This window comes from Falco peregrinus, chromosome 3 (genome assembly GCF_023634155.1).
Source record: "Falco peregrinus isolate bFalPer1 chromosome 3, bFalPer1.pri, whole genome shotgun sequence".
In the NCBI taxonomy this organism is placed as follows: Eukaryota; Metazoa; Chordata; class Aves; order Falconiformes; family Falconidae; genus Falco; species Falco peregrinus.
The window spans coordinates 108,453,510-108,466,006 of record NC_073723.1 but is presented as its reverse complement, the minus strand read 5'-3'; the positions used below and the strand labels follow the sequence as shown (position 1 = coordinate 108,466,006).

General features: G+C 37.8%; 1 protein-coding gene across 8 annotated transcripts in view; it reads right to left on the bottom strand.

Annotated features, from left to right (window-relative positions):
- GNB1 (G protein subunit beta 1) overlaps positions 1–12,497 on the bottom strand; it is a 45,033-nt gene that overhangs the window by 14,757 nt on the left and 17,779 nt on the right. For 3 of the 8 annotated variants that reach the window (XM_055799337.1, XM_055799341.1, XM_013299616.3), the window contains exons 2-5: positions 10,335–10,397; positions 8,845–8,896; positions 2,127–2,234; positions 1,411–1,449 (exon numbers count right to left, since the gene is read on the bottom strand). In XM_055799337.1, coding sequence (XP_055655312.1) covers positions 1,411–1,449; positions 2,127–2,183 — 96 coding nt within the window. In that variant the 5' untranslated portion in view covers positions 2,184–2,234; positions 8,845–8,896; positions 10,335–10,397. Of the gene's footprint in view, positions 1–1,410; positions 1,450–2,126; positions 2,235–5,957; positions 6,090–8,844; positions 8,897–10,255; positions 10,398–12,497 lie in introns of those variants that run through there. The other 5 variants (XM_055799338.1, XM_027787598.2, XM_055799339.1 and 2 more) reach the window with 4 other exon arrangements.

Genomic DNA, 12,497 nt, shown 5'->3' with positions numbered 1-12,497 from the left:
GTGGGGGGAGGTATATCAGGCTTTAAACATGTCTCCACCTTTAAAGAATGAATTAATAACTTGCTTTCGGCTCCAAATGGCTTTCCCTTCCAAGTATATGATTATCAAATTCATAGTACTCCTGATGTAACTTCTTGAACATAAAAGTAGCCTCTAGAATAAGTGAATAGCAAAGTGAGGAAGTTTAGCTGTCATTATGCTGTTAAATTAATTAAGTTCTCCAGTCTGGAAAGAACCAACAACCACCCAAAAAAACCCGCCAAAACAGTACAACACTTCCTTAAGTAGTAGACTCCACAACAAATCCAAGAGTTTCTAAATTTATTTTATGGATAATGTCTGCATATTTCTCATGTCTGTGTTACAAAATTCTTTAGCCAGTGCATTTGAGTAAAGATCTCTGCTTCTCTTCAAAGGCTATCAACACAGCTTAGGAGTCAGATGAACAGCTAAGAAAGCTTTCCTGAAATAAACTCCTTTCATGGTGGACATCTTTCATATTAACTAATAATGAAGCTTTTTTTTTTTCCTTTTCTCTTTTTCCAAACTTTCATCCTGGAAAATACTCTACATCATGCCTCATATAAAATGAGATCACAAGATATGTATGTACACTTAAATAAATACTGATCATACCTTTATTACTTGATACTTTAGTGACATTTTAAATTAATAAGCTGACATCAATCACTTTTGTACCAGCTATCTTAAATCAGACACACAGGATTAATAGTCAGCATTCAAGCAAATATAGTGAAATAGGTGACAAGAGTAAATTGATTCATGATGTATCTAGAAAAAAAACAAAGACTTGCCACCTGTTCCAATGCCATAATAAGCTGCTTCAGTCTAAATTCCTACCAGATTTCTAGAAAAAAATGCTACTGTACCTCCATGAGATACATCTCCAGAGCTGTATCTCCAGAGTACAAATTTTCCTTTCCCCAAGTTCATGCTGGCTGAAGCCACGCCAATAGGATGGAAATGTGATAGTACAGCAAGATGCAAAGGTATTAGCCCGAGTTCAGAAGCAGTTCAGACATAAGTGCAGCATCATGAGGAAATAAGTAGGTTAACCTCAGCAGGTCTTATGGTTCAGACTGCCACGGTAACGCAACTGCACTACCACCATATCTGCAGCAGAACACAGAGGATCCCCTGCATTATTTTCCATTGAGATGTGCCCCGAGTCGCTTCTTTAAGAAGCTATTGCTCAAGGCTACTGCTCTCAAAAACTGGACAAATGTAAACAGCGTACTTATTTCTGGAAGAAACCACCTGAAGGCAAAATGAAAAAACTAATAAAAAGGAGGCAAAAAATACTCACTTGCACTTACCTTCTTATACCATATTTTCTTTTCGTAAAGGAGACAAATTTTCATAATTCATGTTAAACTCTTAAATGCTTACCTGAGCCAGGGTGGCATCCGCACATGCTTTCCTAGCATCCTGCAATGGAAGAAAATTGGAGAAATCGGAGAAAGTTCTGTACATTTCTTTACGCTCTCTCTCTGTTTTGTCAAATTGATCAAGCACACTCAAAACAAAATTCAGAAAGCATTTCTGCTTGTCAACCAGAGAGGACCCAGCCTAACTGCAGCACAAACATAATATGCTGTCTGCTGTCAGAACACATTGAGCATATTGATCATTTATAACTCAGAAATTTTCTTCTTCTTTTGAAAGAAAGGTAACAATTTTCACCATGAAGACAGTCAAGCAATGGAACTGCTGGCCCAGACAGGCTGTTCAGTCTCCATTCTTGGAGGTTTTCAAGACCTAACTGGACAAAGGCCTGAATAAGCTGGCCTCACTTCAAGCAGATCATTGCTTAACATTGGTTATGGTCTGCCTCAGAAAGACTTCAGTAAACATTTATTTTGATTAAATGCATTCTGTGCATTATTTGCATAACTATTATTTTCTAAGTAATATTTAAGACCAAAAAATAACTTCCTAAAGCATTTACAGGCACTTGCCCTTTCTAAATATCCACAACATTAACTCTGACGTTGTGAAACTATTTAACTCAACACATCGTTTCTGTCCATCTCTCTTCTCCTCAAAACACACAAATGACAGTTCATCTGTACTGGTGCTTCAGGATCTACGGATACAATACGTACTCTGATTTGGTTTTTCAGTTGCTCAGCCTCCTGGCGTAACTGGTCAAGCTCACTCATTTTCCTGTGCTAAAGGTGTGCTTCACTGCCACCTCTGAAACAACCAGAAATCTGAAAGACAGGTGATAATAATGAGAATCAGTAGCAGTCATAGCCTGAAGTTACTGGAGTAGAAAAGTCCTTCCAGCCACCTCAAACACCACTTGAAAAAAGGCAGACTGGTTTATAAGTATTGGAACACACATGAAAATACTTCTCTGAAATCTCTTCAGAATAAGGTGTTACCACACATGAATATACTTCACTTTTTTCCAGCCACAGTAACTAAAATACTACTTGGACTTACTCCTTTCCTCCAGGTCTCATTTTTGCAAATTTTTTTTTTAAATTAGTGTTTTTCTGATTGGGTTTTGTATAAACTCAAATTTCTGAGAAGGGAACCAGCAGATACCCTAATGTTAGACAAGAAAATCAGAACTGCTCTGTAGGTTTTAAGAATAGAGTAAGAAATCCTTCTACCAAAGAATAAGCACCTTAAGCATTTACAGACTGACACAAGCACTTGCAAAATGCTGTAGAAAAGACCTATTATGAATGCTATCTGCAACACAGCAGTTATGAGAAGTGTTCCAATACCAGAATAAAATGAGATTGCTCACAAATGTTGTTCAGGATTTTACTTTTTTGTAAAGACAATTGCTAAATTGTCTCCCTGAGATATCCAGAATAGATTCTAACATGTTGTCAGGATAAAACTATTATTTTTTGAATGTAAGGATGAAGGGAGGAGTTTGAGAAACTGCTGCCAAACATTTTCCCCCTCTAAGACTCTATTTTCCTAGCATCAATAAGCACCAAATTACTAACACGTATCCCTCTGCCTGCTGTACTCCGCAGCCAGCAAGATAGAGGCTCAATAAATCATAATGATCACTGAAAACTCTCAACTACTACCTATACAGTCCCTGAACTATGGGACTGTTTTCCGAAATAATAACCATCTAGATATTTAAGCATAGAACTGAAATTTAAAAGCCACTGTTCCAGAAAGATAGTGTTGGTGTTTTCCCTAGCATTCCATACCTAAACTTCAGCTGTTCTTGAACTTTGTTTTAAAATCTCTGCAGCTTGATACCAATATGAGATGCTGAGGAAACATGCTGATGAAGTTTTATCTTTCATTGCAGAACAAGATAATCTGTTCCATTTTCAAATGCTACACAGATCACCTGGAGTTTATAAGTAAACACTAGTAGCATGGTTTTTGAACATTTATTAGCCAGAACTGACCCTTTATTATTAAACAAAGCAAATGCTTTGCTAGCAGCTTTACATATTATTCTGTTAAGATTTAATCAGCTTATTTATCTTTGCAAGCATGCGTGTGTTGGTTGTGTTTGGTTTTTTTTTCCCCTAAAGCCCTTCCCAAGGAGAAAGATGAGGATAAATTCCAAATTTTTACCAAAGTAACAGAGAATATACTGTGGAGGCAAACTAAAGCAGCGGAGCAAACATCACTGTCAAAAGACAAGAAGCCTCAAAAGAGTTATTAAGAGTTTAACATTCCTTAAATGTTGCTATCCCACATCACCAGACATATCTCAGAGTTCTCTTCATAGTGGCCTGAATTCCAAGGCAAGGACCTCAAGGAACAAATGTCACATCTTGTTGTATCATCATTTACAAATTTATGCTCCTCTCTGAAACCCAACATATTTTAGAAATGTCATTGTAGCTAGCTTGTCTCAAAACCTCCATTCACACAACTTCAAAGCCCTTTCACTGTATTGTGAAACTAGGTCTCCCTCTCTTCTGGTCCCAGGGTCATCTGTAAGTCCCTTTAAGACTGCTTGTTCAGCAGAGTCCAAAATCCAGTTAAGACAAAACCTATCTAGAGTGGTTTATTATCCTATAACCACCTTTTGTTTCAAATGCTCTTCTGTTTCTCAAGACATTTTGTTCATTCTACAATTAAGACAAAACACTCTGTGGTTGGGTGTCCCTACAGCTTTTAACATGCAGTCATCACTGTCCATAGCTCCTGTGTATTCACACACATTGTGAAACAGTATGCACTACTCTTGCCATAAGGAAATTAAACTCTAAAGGCTGTTCTTAAGAATAAACTGCAAATTTTCAGATCTTTTAGCTTTTTGATATCCAGTTCTCTTTCTGCCATTCTCCAAGTTAATATATAAGCCCATTTTGCACTAAGCAAATACTAACTTCTCCAGGCAGAATACAAAGAATTTAGAGATGGTATCATTCCTGTTTCAGAGAAAGAAGTAGCGACCCAAAACTTAAGCTTTGCTCAAGGTCACAGCAACTCAAGGACAGGATTAAGATAAAGATTTAGGACACTAGAATTCCAGCTGCAGAGTTACAGGTAACTACACTGAAAATTTACATGCAGCTTTATTTAAATATAATAGGATGAATAATCTAATGTCAGTCAAAGCAGATACAAAAATTGGCGCTATTTTAAGTTGTATGTTACTAGAGAATGTGTGCGCTATGCAACTGATGGAATTCAACTTTCGGAGTCATTTCATAAATGTTCTTTGCCACACAGGGAAGTCCAACATGCATATACGTAACCTGCCCTACCTATTGTGCAGCTAACCTCCTAAAATGCTTTATTTGTGAGCTCCACATCAAGACAGCTGCTCACTAACATTTTAAGGAAAGCTTCTTTTTAATGAACAACTTCAAAATGGTTTACCATCGCTGCAGAAACCTTCACACCTACATATAAGACACTGTCTCCATTATCACGAGGCAGCAAGTTGTTCAGGGAACTTAACTACTATTGTTGAAGCAGCTTTATGGATCTTGACCTTCGGCCACTTGCTAGGTGGGACTTAGGTTTCATTACTTGCTGCATGACAATTAGTAGCCGAATGCATAGGACCCTTCATGTCTTTCCCACCTCCAACATCGTATCTCCGAGCAAGTCCCTGTCTCGAAGTTAGATACACTTTTTGAGTCATAAATTAGCCCCCACACATTCCCAGCAACTCCAAACTCTGGACTGCATTTCTGACAGCATCCATAGGAATTAATTAAACCAGATTTCCACATCCCCTTTGTAGTTTTTGTTGCTTCAACGTCAACAGGAAGTTCTAATTCCTGCCAACTCACTAACACTCAGGAAACAAAAATCCTAATGAAGCCAAGGGCATTAAAATATAGCAGTTCCCTGAAGCAGACTGTAAAATTTATGGGACAACCAGCTTGGTGATTCCTCTATTTCTTTTACACTAAGTCTTAGGCAATTAAATTTATGGCAGAAACATGAGATCCGTGGGGGAAAAAGGGTTCCATCCTCTCATGTACCTTTCAGCTATACTGTAAATCAGCAGAATTTACTAGTGTCTAGCATTTGAAAAACACACCCAAATCTTTAAAAGAGCAAGAACAGGTAAAGTCAGGAAAATGTATAGGAAAACAAAATATTTTTACCTGTTTTCACTCTTGATACATGGGACATTTTTATACACATTTATTCGTATTATACGCAGAACTACCAAGCAGAGACTGTTCAACATATATGCTCATCACAAACTAGCACAATTGAATATCAGGAAATAATGTATTTTTGTTTCTTTGCATGTTCTAAAAGGCATTTCACCCCCATTTTAAAGGACGGTTTCTAGGAGAAACTGTAAGCTTGAACTGGATGATGCTTGTATTTCTGGGGGTTTGAAAGACATTACAAAATTTCCAAATCAAGCAAACCTCATGCAAAAAATAACTACTCATGTTCCACACACTTTTTTTCCAAATCATCACCATAGCTGTAAGGAAATAGATGGCAGCCAAACCCATGCTTACCTCACTTTCTTTTGAATATGTTACTGTGTTCTTGAAGGCAGTCTTCTCAAGAATAACACATTCACTTTGCTGAACTCATTCAAGACCTTTCCAGAGGCTGAAATGCTTAAGTGTCTCTGCTCTAAGCCTAATTCCCCCTAATCTTGTTGACAAGTATACCTTGTAGATAATTCTCTTCTTGCTAGGGACAACAATATGCATACTTGCAAAGTCAGTTTACTAGTCTTCACTACTCCAAATGACCCAAGTCTCTAATCTCTTCTTACAAGTTACCCATAGAAAAGTCACTTTGTTCCCCACACAGGAAAATCACATATTGACTTCACCTAATTTATTACTTTCCATTTATGATAAAACTTCACAATTCAACTATGTCAAAACGATTTGTGTCACTCACCTCAAAGTAACAACTTCGGGGTTTGTTTTTCCTCTAAGCTACATGAGCTATATTCCTATGCAAAAGGAAAGTTATATAATTGACTGTCTGCCCAGTGGATGTATATGTTGAACAACTTCACACAGAATCTTTGAACTGAATGGAAAGCCTTATGAAATCTACAAAACTTGCACATACTTCCTGCAAATAGAGATATACTTAGGACCCCAGTATAATAATTTTAATTTAAAGGCAAAGCTCACTACTCAGAAAACAGTGACAGAACAATTAAAAGACTAAGGAAGAACTCAAAATCACTCATTTCATTGTTACAACTCTAGTGTCCTTTCCAGAGCTCAAGCTGTTTATGCAATTAAGTCCAGTTACTGAAACCAAGGTATCATTAATATCATCACATTTATATGTAGACTGTTTGCCTACATTATAAGAGAAATGGGAAGAGTTGAATACAACTCATCCAAAAACTAAATATGATTCCTCCGAAAAACCACCTGGTAATAGCAATGAGGCAACTCTTACTAACCACTTTGTATTTTAATTTTCTCACACCATTCCTATTTAAAAAAAAAAAAAAGTAAAGAAGGACAGAGTCTTCCATCCTCCCCGAAACAGCCTGTCCTGTGAATTATCTCTACAGATTCAAGGAGAGAACACAATTTTAAATCACAGCTATCATTAAATCAAATATTTAGATCTTCTATCCCCTGATAGCCAAACCTTGTTTGCAACAAGGTATTTTAACTATACATTGCTACTACCAAAAAGTAAAGTAACCCCACCAAGCCACTGTTGATGCAAACTTTGGTAACGCAAAAGGTTTAATGTTATATTGTACTTGGGTAATAATACTCTAACAATAATTTCATTAGAAGGTTAGCCAAACCACCTTCTCCCAAATGAATAGGCTGTCCAATACTTGTTCCCTCAACATCTTTCCTGCTAATATGCATCACTCCAATAGATACAAAACAGCTAGAAGGAAAGCAAAACACATAATTTCCAAAAACAGACCCAAAACTTCACAACCTTAATAATAAGCTCATGTTATGCCTACCAGACAGTCACATAGCAGGTCATCTGATTAAATGAAGCTGCACTAATCTAGTAGATACCATAAATCCTATTAGCAACATGCACAGCAGCTTGTACATTTTCACAATGACAAAGGAATTATAAACAATCCACCATTAGTTCCAATGTTTTGACACCATATTGGCTTTGAAAAGCTGAGAGGTTTTTTGCTATTTAATCGGAAGTATATATTGATCCCTATTTGACCTTTATTCAATAGAAAACACAGTAAGATCAGAATTGCTTGTGGAATAAATTTGAGGTGTTCTCTCCCCCATTTATATGATCCAAAATAGAAGATGAAAAAATTCGGGGCTGCCTTCTGATCCTAAAGTATACATACCTCCAGATACAGTGATCACCAAAAAAGGGGTCCATAGTTTCAGAAGTTAAAAATCATAGAAAAGGTATACAGGAACACAACATAAGAAATCTACGGAATCACACAAGCTTCTGAGAGACAAACTTTATTTGAATGGGGGGAAAAAACCCTGTAGAACACGCACTGAATACCTCAAAGACATTGGCTTAATAACCAGCACTGGTTAAAACAAAAGATTACACAGGAAATAGGACAGAAAATACTGAAAACAGCATAATGCCTTTGAGTAAAAGCAATGGTTTGTCTACACTGGGAACACTGTATTCCGTTTCAGTTTCTGCTTCTCCAAAAAAGAACACTGGAGGTGTCTAGGGTTGACCAAGGTAACCAAGTAGAGAACATCTCAGAAGACAGATTTAGAGAAAGAGACAGGGGCTAGCCTGCTGCTTGCTTTTTGAAAACCATGTAAATAACTAGTAATTGATAGTAACATGTTTAACTGAGCAAATCCTTTCTACACAACACATGACTAACTAGTAATGTTCCTCACAGAATAAAGGGCTTTACAACAGGGAAACATTTGATGTTATAGTCTGGAAGGTAATGAATATTTCACTGTTCCAAGACTATTAGTAATAATTATGATCACATAGAACATAAACTCTGGAACTTTCAGGTTCTGTTTAAATAATACTGACACACTGAAAAGATCATTCTGACAAGAGCCACTTTGCTCAAAAGAAATTTGGCCTTCTTTTGTCAAACATGGCAGATAAGTAATTTTTCATTCATGAGAGAATAACTGTTCTCATAATTTTATTTATTACAGTTCCCTGCCCCACTGAGATGAAACAGTTTCATCTATGGTCTCCCTCTGCTTTGTCAGTTCCATTTCTGAAAGAAGGCAGGCACTAACATCTATTATTTACCAGGTTTCCTGGCCATTTAAAAATTCTTCCTGTTGACATAAGAATACACATGCCAAAGTATAGACTTGCACAGATTAACAGCCAGAAACCTCAAGTTAGACACTCTTTAAAAATAGTGTGACTTTCTCAAGCACTAGGAAAAAGAAATTATCCGATTTCTCTACTTACATTTTCTCTCACTACAGTAGAAAGCCAACTTCTGCTGTCAAACATGTAAATTCTGGAAAAAAAACCCAAAACCAGAATTAGTACAATTATCAAGAAATAATACCAGTTTCTAAAAAAAACCAACCTAACAAATCAAAATACCATCAAAGCACAGACTAATTTTTGTTAGCTAACTTAAACAGCTGGCTTGTCTTCATGAAGGAAATGGGCACTGCTTTAATAATACTAACATAACCGAAAGACTTGCTCATGTCAAGAACTTTTAACATTCTTTTTCCAAGAAAACTCCTGCAATCCTCACATCATCAATTCTCCTCTAGTGACAACAGAAGTCCCTACTATTAGAGAGTTTAGGATTGTAACAAAACATTGTCTCACTCATAGAAGACTTATTTTCACTGCACTACAAAGTGCCCCCCCAACTGCATTTACAAAGCATTGAAATTATTTCTGCTCAATACCATTCCTGACATATGCTTGCTTTGCAAGCACAGTTAATATCAAGCTACCTATTTTATCAAAAGAAGTTATATAAACCTCCTACTAAGAAGCTCAAGCGAGAGCACAACACTCTTCCAGAAGAGTTACGACTTCAAATCACTAAAGATACTAAGTAGTAAAAATTGTCATATTAAGTAACTCACACACTTGCAGTCTGGAAAACTGTAATAATTTAACATACAAACTGGCTTTGTAGCAAGGTGAAAAAGCTTCTTGTAAGAGATTTTGGAACAATTTTTTTACTCTGGCAGCACAAAGTAATAATTATAGTTCACCCCAAGATCTGAAACATTAGACAACCGCTTATACCTTCAGAACACCTGCAGTCTGTCACTAACACACAGGAAGACAAGGGCTATAGGTGATGTCAATAGACACCCGAACGTACATAGTCAGAGCCACTGCATCAGGACAGCGGAAGATTATTCTAAGCGCAAAGCAAGAATGACTGAAGCAAAATAATCTTAAATCAGAAAGCCAGTCAACAACTTCATATACTTTAAACTGAAATGCTTACATGTAAATGTGTCTTTCTGATTTTACAGTTCACTATAAGCTGGAAAATTTACAAACCACTTCAGTGTCTGGTATGGAGGTTAAGCTACTTAGGATATGGATCATCCTCATCCAAGCTCATTTACAGATGAACAGTTTAATACTGTGATTATGAAACCATCACAGTGTAAGCAGTTTTGTTTGTTACTGCCAGAACAACACACTTTTAGACATAAAACAGTAACTCACACTTAGAGGCCAAGCTCCACCCTCCCCCCCCCAAAGACACAAACACATGACATGACCATTTTTAAGTTCTGAAAAAAGATCAGCTATATTCAACTTTCAGAAGATAGGAAAAAAATTGCCCACACTGCAGAGATAATGAAATCTAATTAAATTCTTAAAGAATTACCTGAAATGTAAACAAGTAAAATTATGCTGGAACACTAACAGCACACAGAATACACAATAGCAAAGGCCAAAACACACACCATTATTGTCCTGTGCTGCACCCTCATTAATGCAGGAGAGGTGTTGCAGATTTCATATGCCTTCTGCAAAAAAGAAAAACAAAAACAAAACAAAAAAAGCTACTTTAACCAGCCTGCAAGAAGAGTAAGGAAGCATAACAGCAAACTTTTCCACAAAGTTTAATTTCTTAAACCAGGTTAAGTTTTCAGTTAGGTATGCTGAAAGCATCCTGTGATGCCTGCAGAATGCAATCCTGGCAACTGAGGTATTTTCAATTCTACATTAAAGACAGCTCATTCAAGAACAAAAGTAGACAGGCTACTTAGGAAAAGAAGGTCTGCATTGCACAAGCTTCCATTTTTAGTTAAAATGTAGCCTGGCAAAAGCAACATGAAAATTACAGGCCAACTTGTTCACCACACCACAGTACTGGTTCAGGAAAGGGAGTTCTTGTAACAAGCTTCACATACTCTGCCTTAACCAGCCTTTAAACCCTGCTTAGCTGAGAGATTGAGGTTCTCAACATCAAGAACTGGGGTTTCTAAAACAGAAAAGAACAAACTTCAAGCATGGTTCAAGTACCAAAGCATCTGAAGGTCAGCCAGCCCAACCCATGGCTAGCGTCCCCAGTGTCCCCACGTGCCCACAGCCTTCTGCTCAAAGCAAAGCAGCACAGCAGTTTGGACTAAAAACAGTTGGGTAGCTCCAGGAGGCAAAAGCATCATCATTTCTGGGTAAAGTTTCCCTACTACAGGTACTTGCTAACTGCTGTCAGCCTAATAATCTTTTTTCCTTTAAAGATACTAAAGTAGCTATACTGAGGTGACAACCCAGCCTAAAAAGTTAACTCCAGCATCCACCAGAATACAAATTTTCATGTGAAGACAACTCTTCTGCAGAGCAGACTACAACTTTTTCCATGAGGTTGGGGAAAGCAGGGAAGAAAAGAGGGAAGAAAGCAAGAAAAGGGACTCTGAAGAGTAGGGAAAGAAAGCATTTAGAAATATTTTACTTTAACATCATAGCAAATCTGAACAACCCTCCAAAACTCAAGCAACTTTCTAAGAAGATTAAATACATTAACTGTAGCCCCCTCCAAAGCCATTCACTGTGTAAACACATTTTTCTTATTGGCCTATGGATTCAGTGAGACATAAACCCCCAATATTCTGGACATTAACTCTACCTGCACATCACCTTAAGACCACTTTACAGTCTGACTAGATGCTAAGGCCAATATCTGAACTGCAGCAAAAGCATTCTAGCTGCTCAAAACACACCACCAATTAATACATAGGCTGACGTGAGGCCAGGCACATCAGACAAGACACTTGCCCACCGTTTGGCTCAGCCCCTAGGACAAGGTTTGACCAGGCTTTGTAAGCAGCTGCCTCTAGTGTGGGGATGCAGACAGAGCACAGGCAACACCAATTCCTCTTTAGCAGGGAGATCTCCAGCATAGCTGCAGGAGGGATCCCACCCCAAACCAGTCCCCAAGAGAGGTATACCACATTTTGGGGGCCCTGGCTGACCGCAAGCTGAACACAAGTTAACAATGCTCCCTTCTGGCAAAGACAACCAACAGCACCCAGCGCTGCATCAGGAAGAACATTGTGGGTCAAGGGAGGCGATCCTTCCCCTCTGCTCAGCACTGGTGAGGCCACATCTGCAGTACCGTGTCCAGTTCTGGGCTCCCCAGTACATGAGAGACATAGAGCTACTGGACAGAGTTAAGCAAGGGGCCTCGAAGATGATTAAGCAACTGGAGCATCTCTCATGAGGAGAGGCTGAAAAATACATTCAGCCTGAAGAAGGCTCAGAGAGGGGGTTTATCAGCGTTTTCAGTCTTCTATATACACATGTACTTTGAGTGGCTTTGTCAACATAGTTTAAAACAGATCTCAACCAACACTAGTAAAAACTAGCTTCCATAACCGTTACACCACTTGAATCTTAAAAATTTCTTGCACACCACATCCTCCTGCAAGAGTGGCACATAAGGTTGTTTTACCCAAGGCATTCAACCAGATATGATTCGATTGGAGGGGGAAAAAACAAAAACCTACTAGCAAACATCAATATTATTATTTAGATAAAACAACAATTTCAAATGAAGTTACTTTGCTATGCTGGTGTATCTTCCTTATCAGCATGCACCCATCAAACAGGATGCATCCTATACC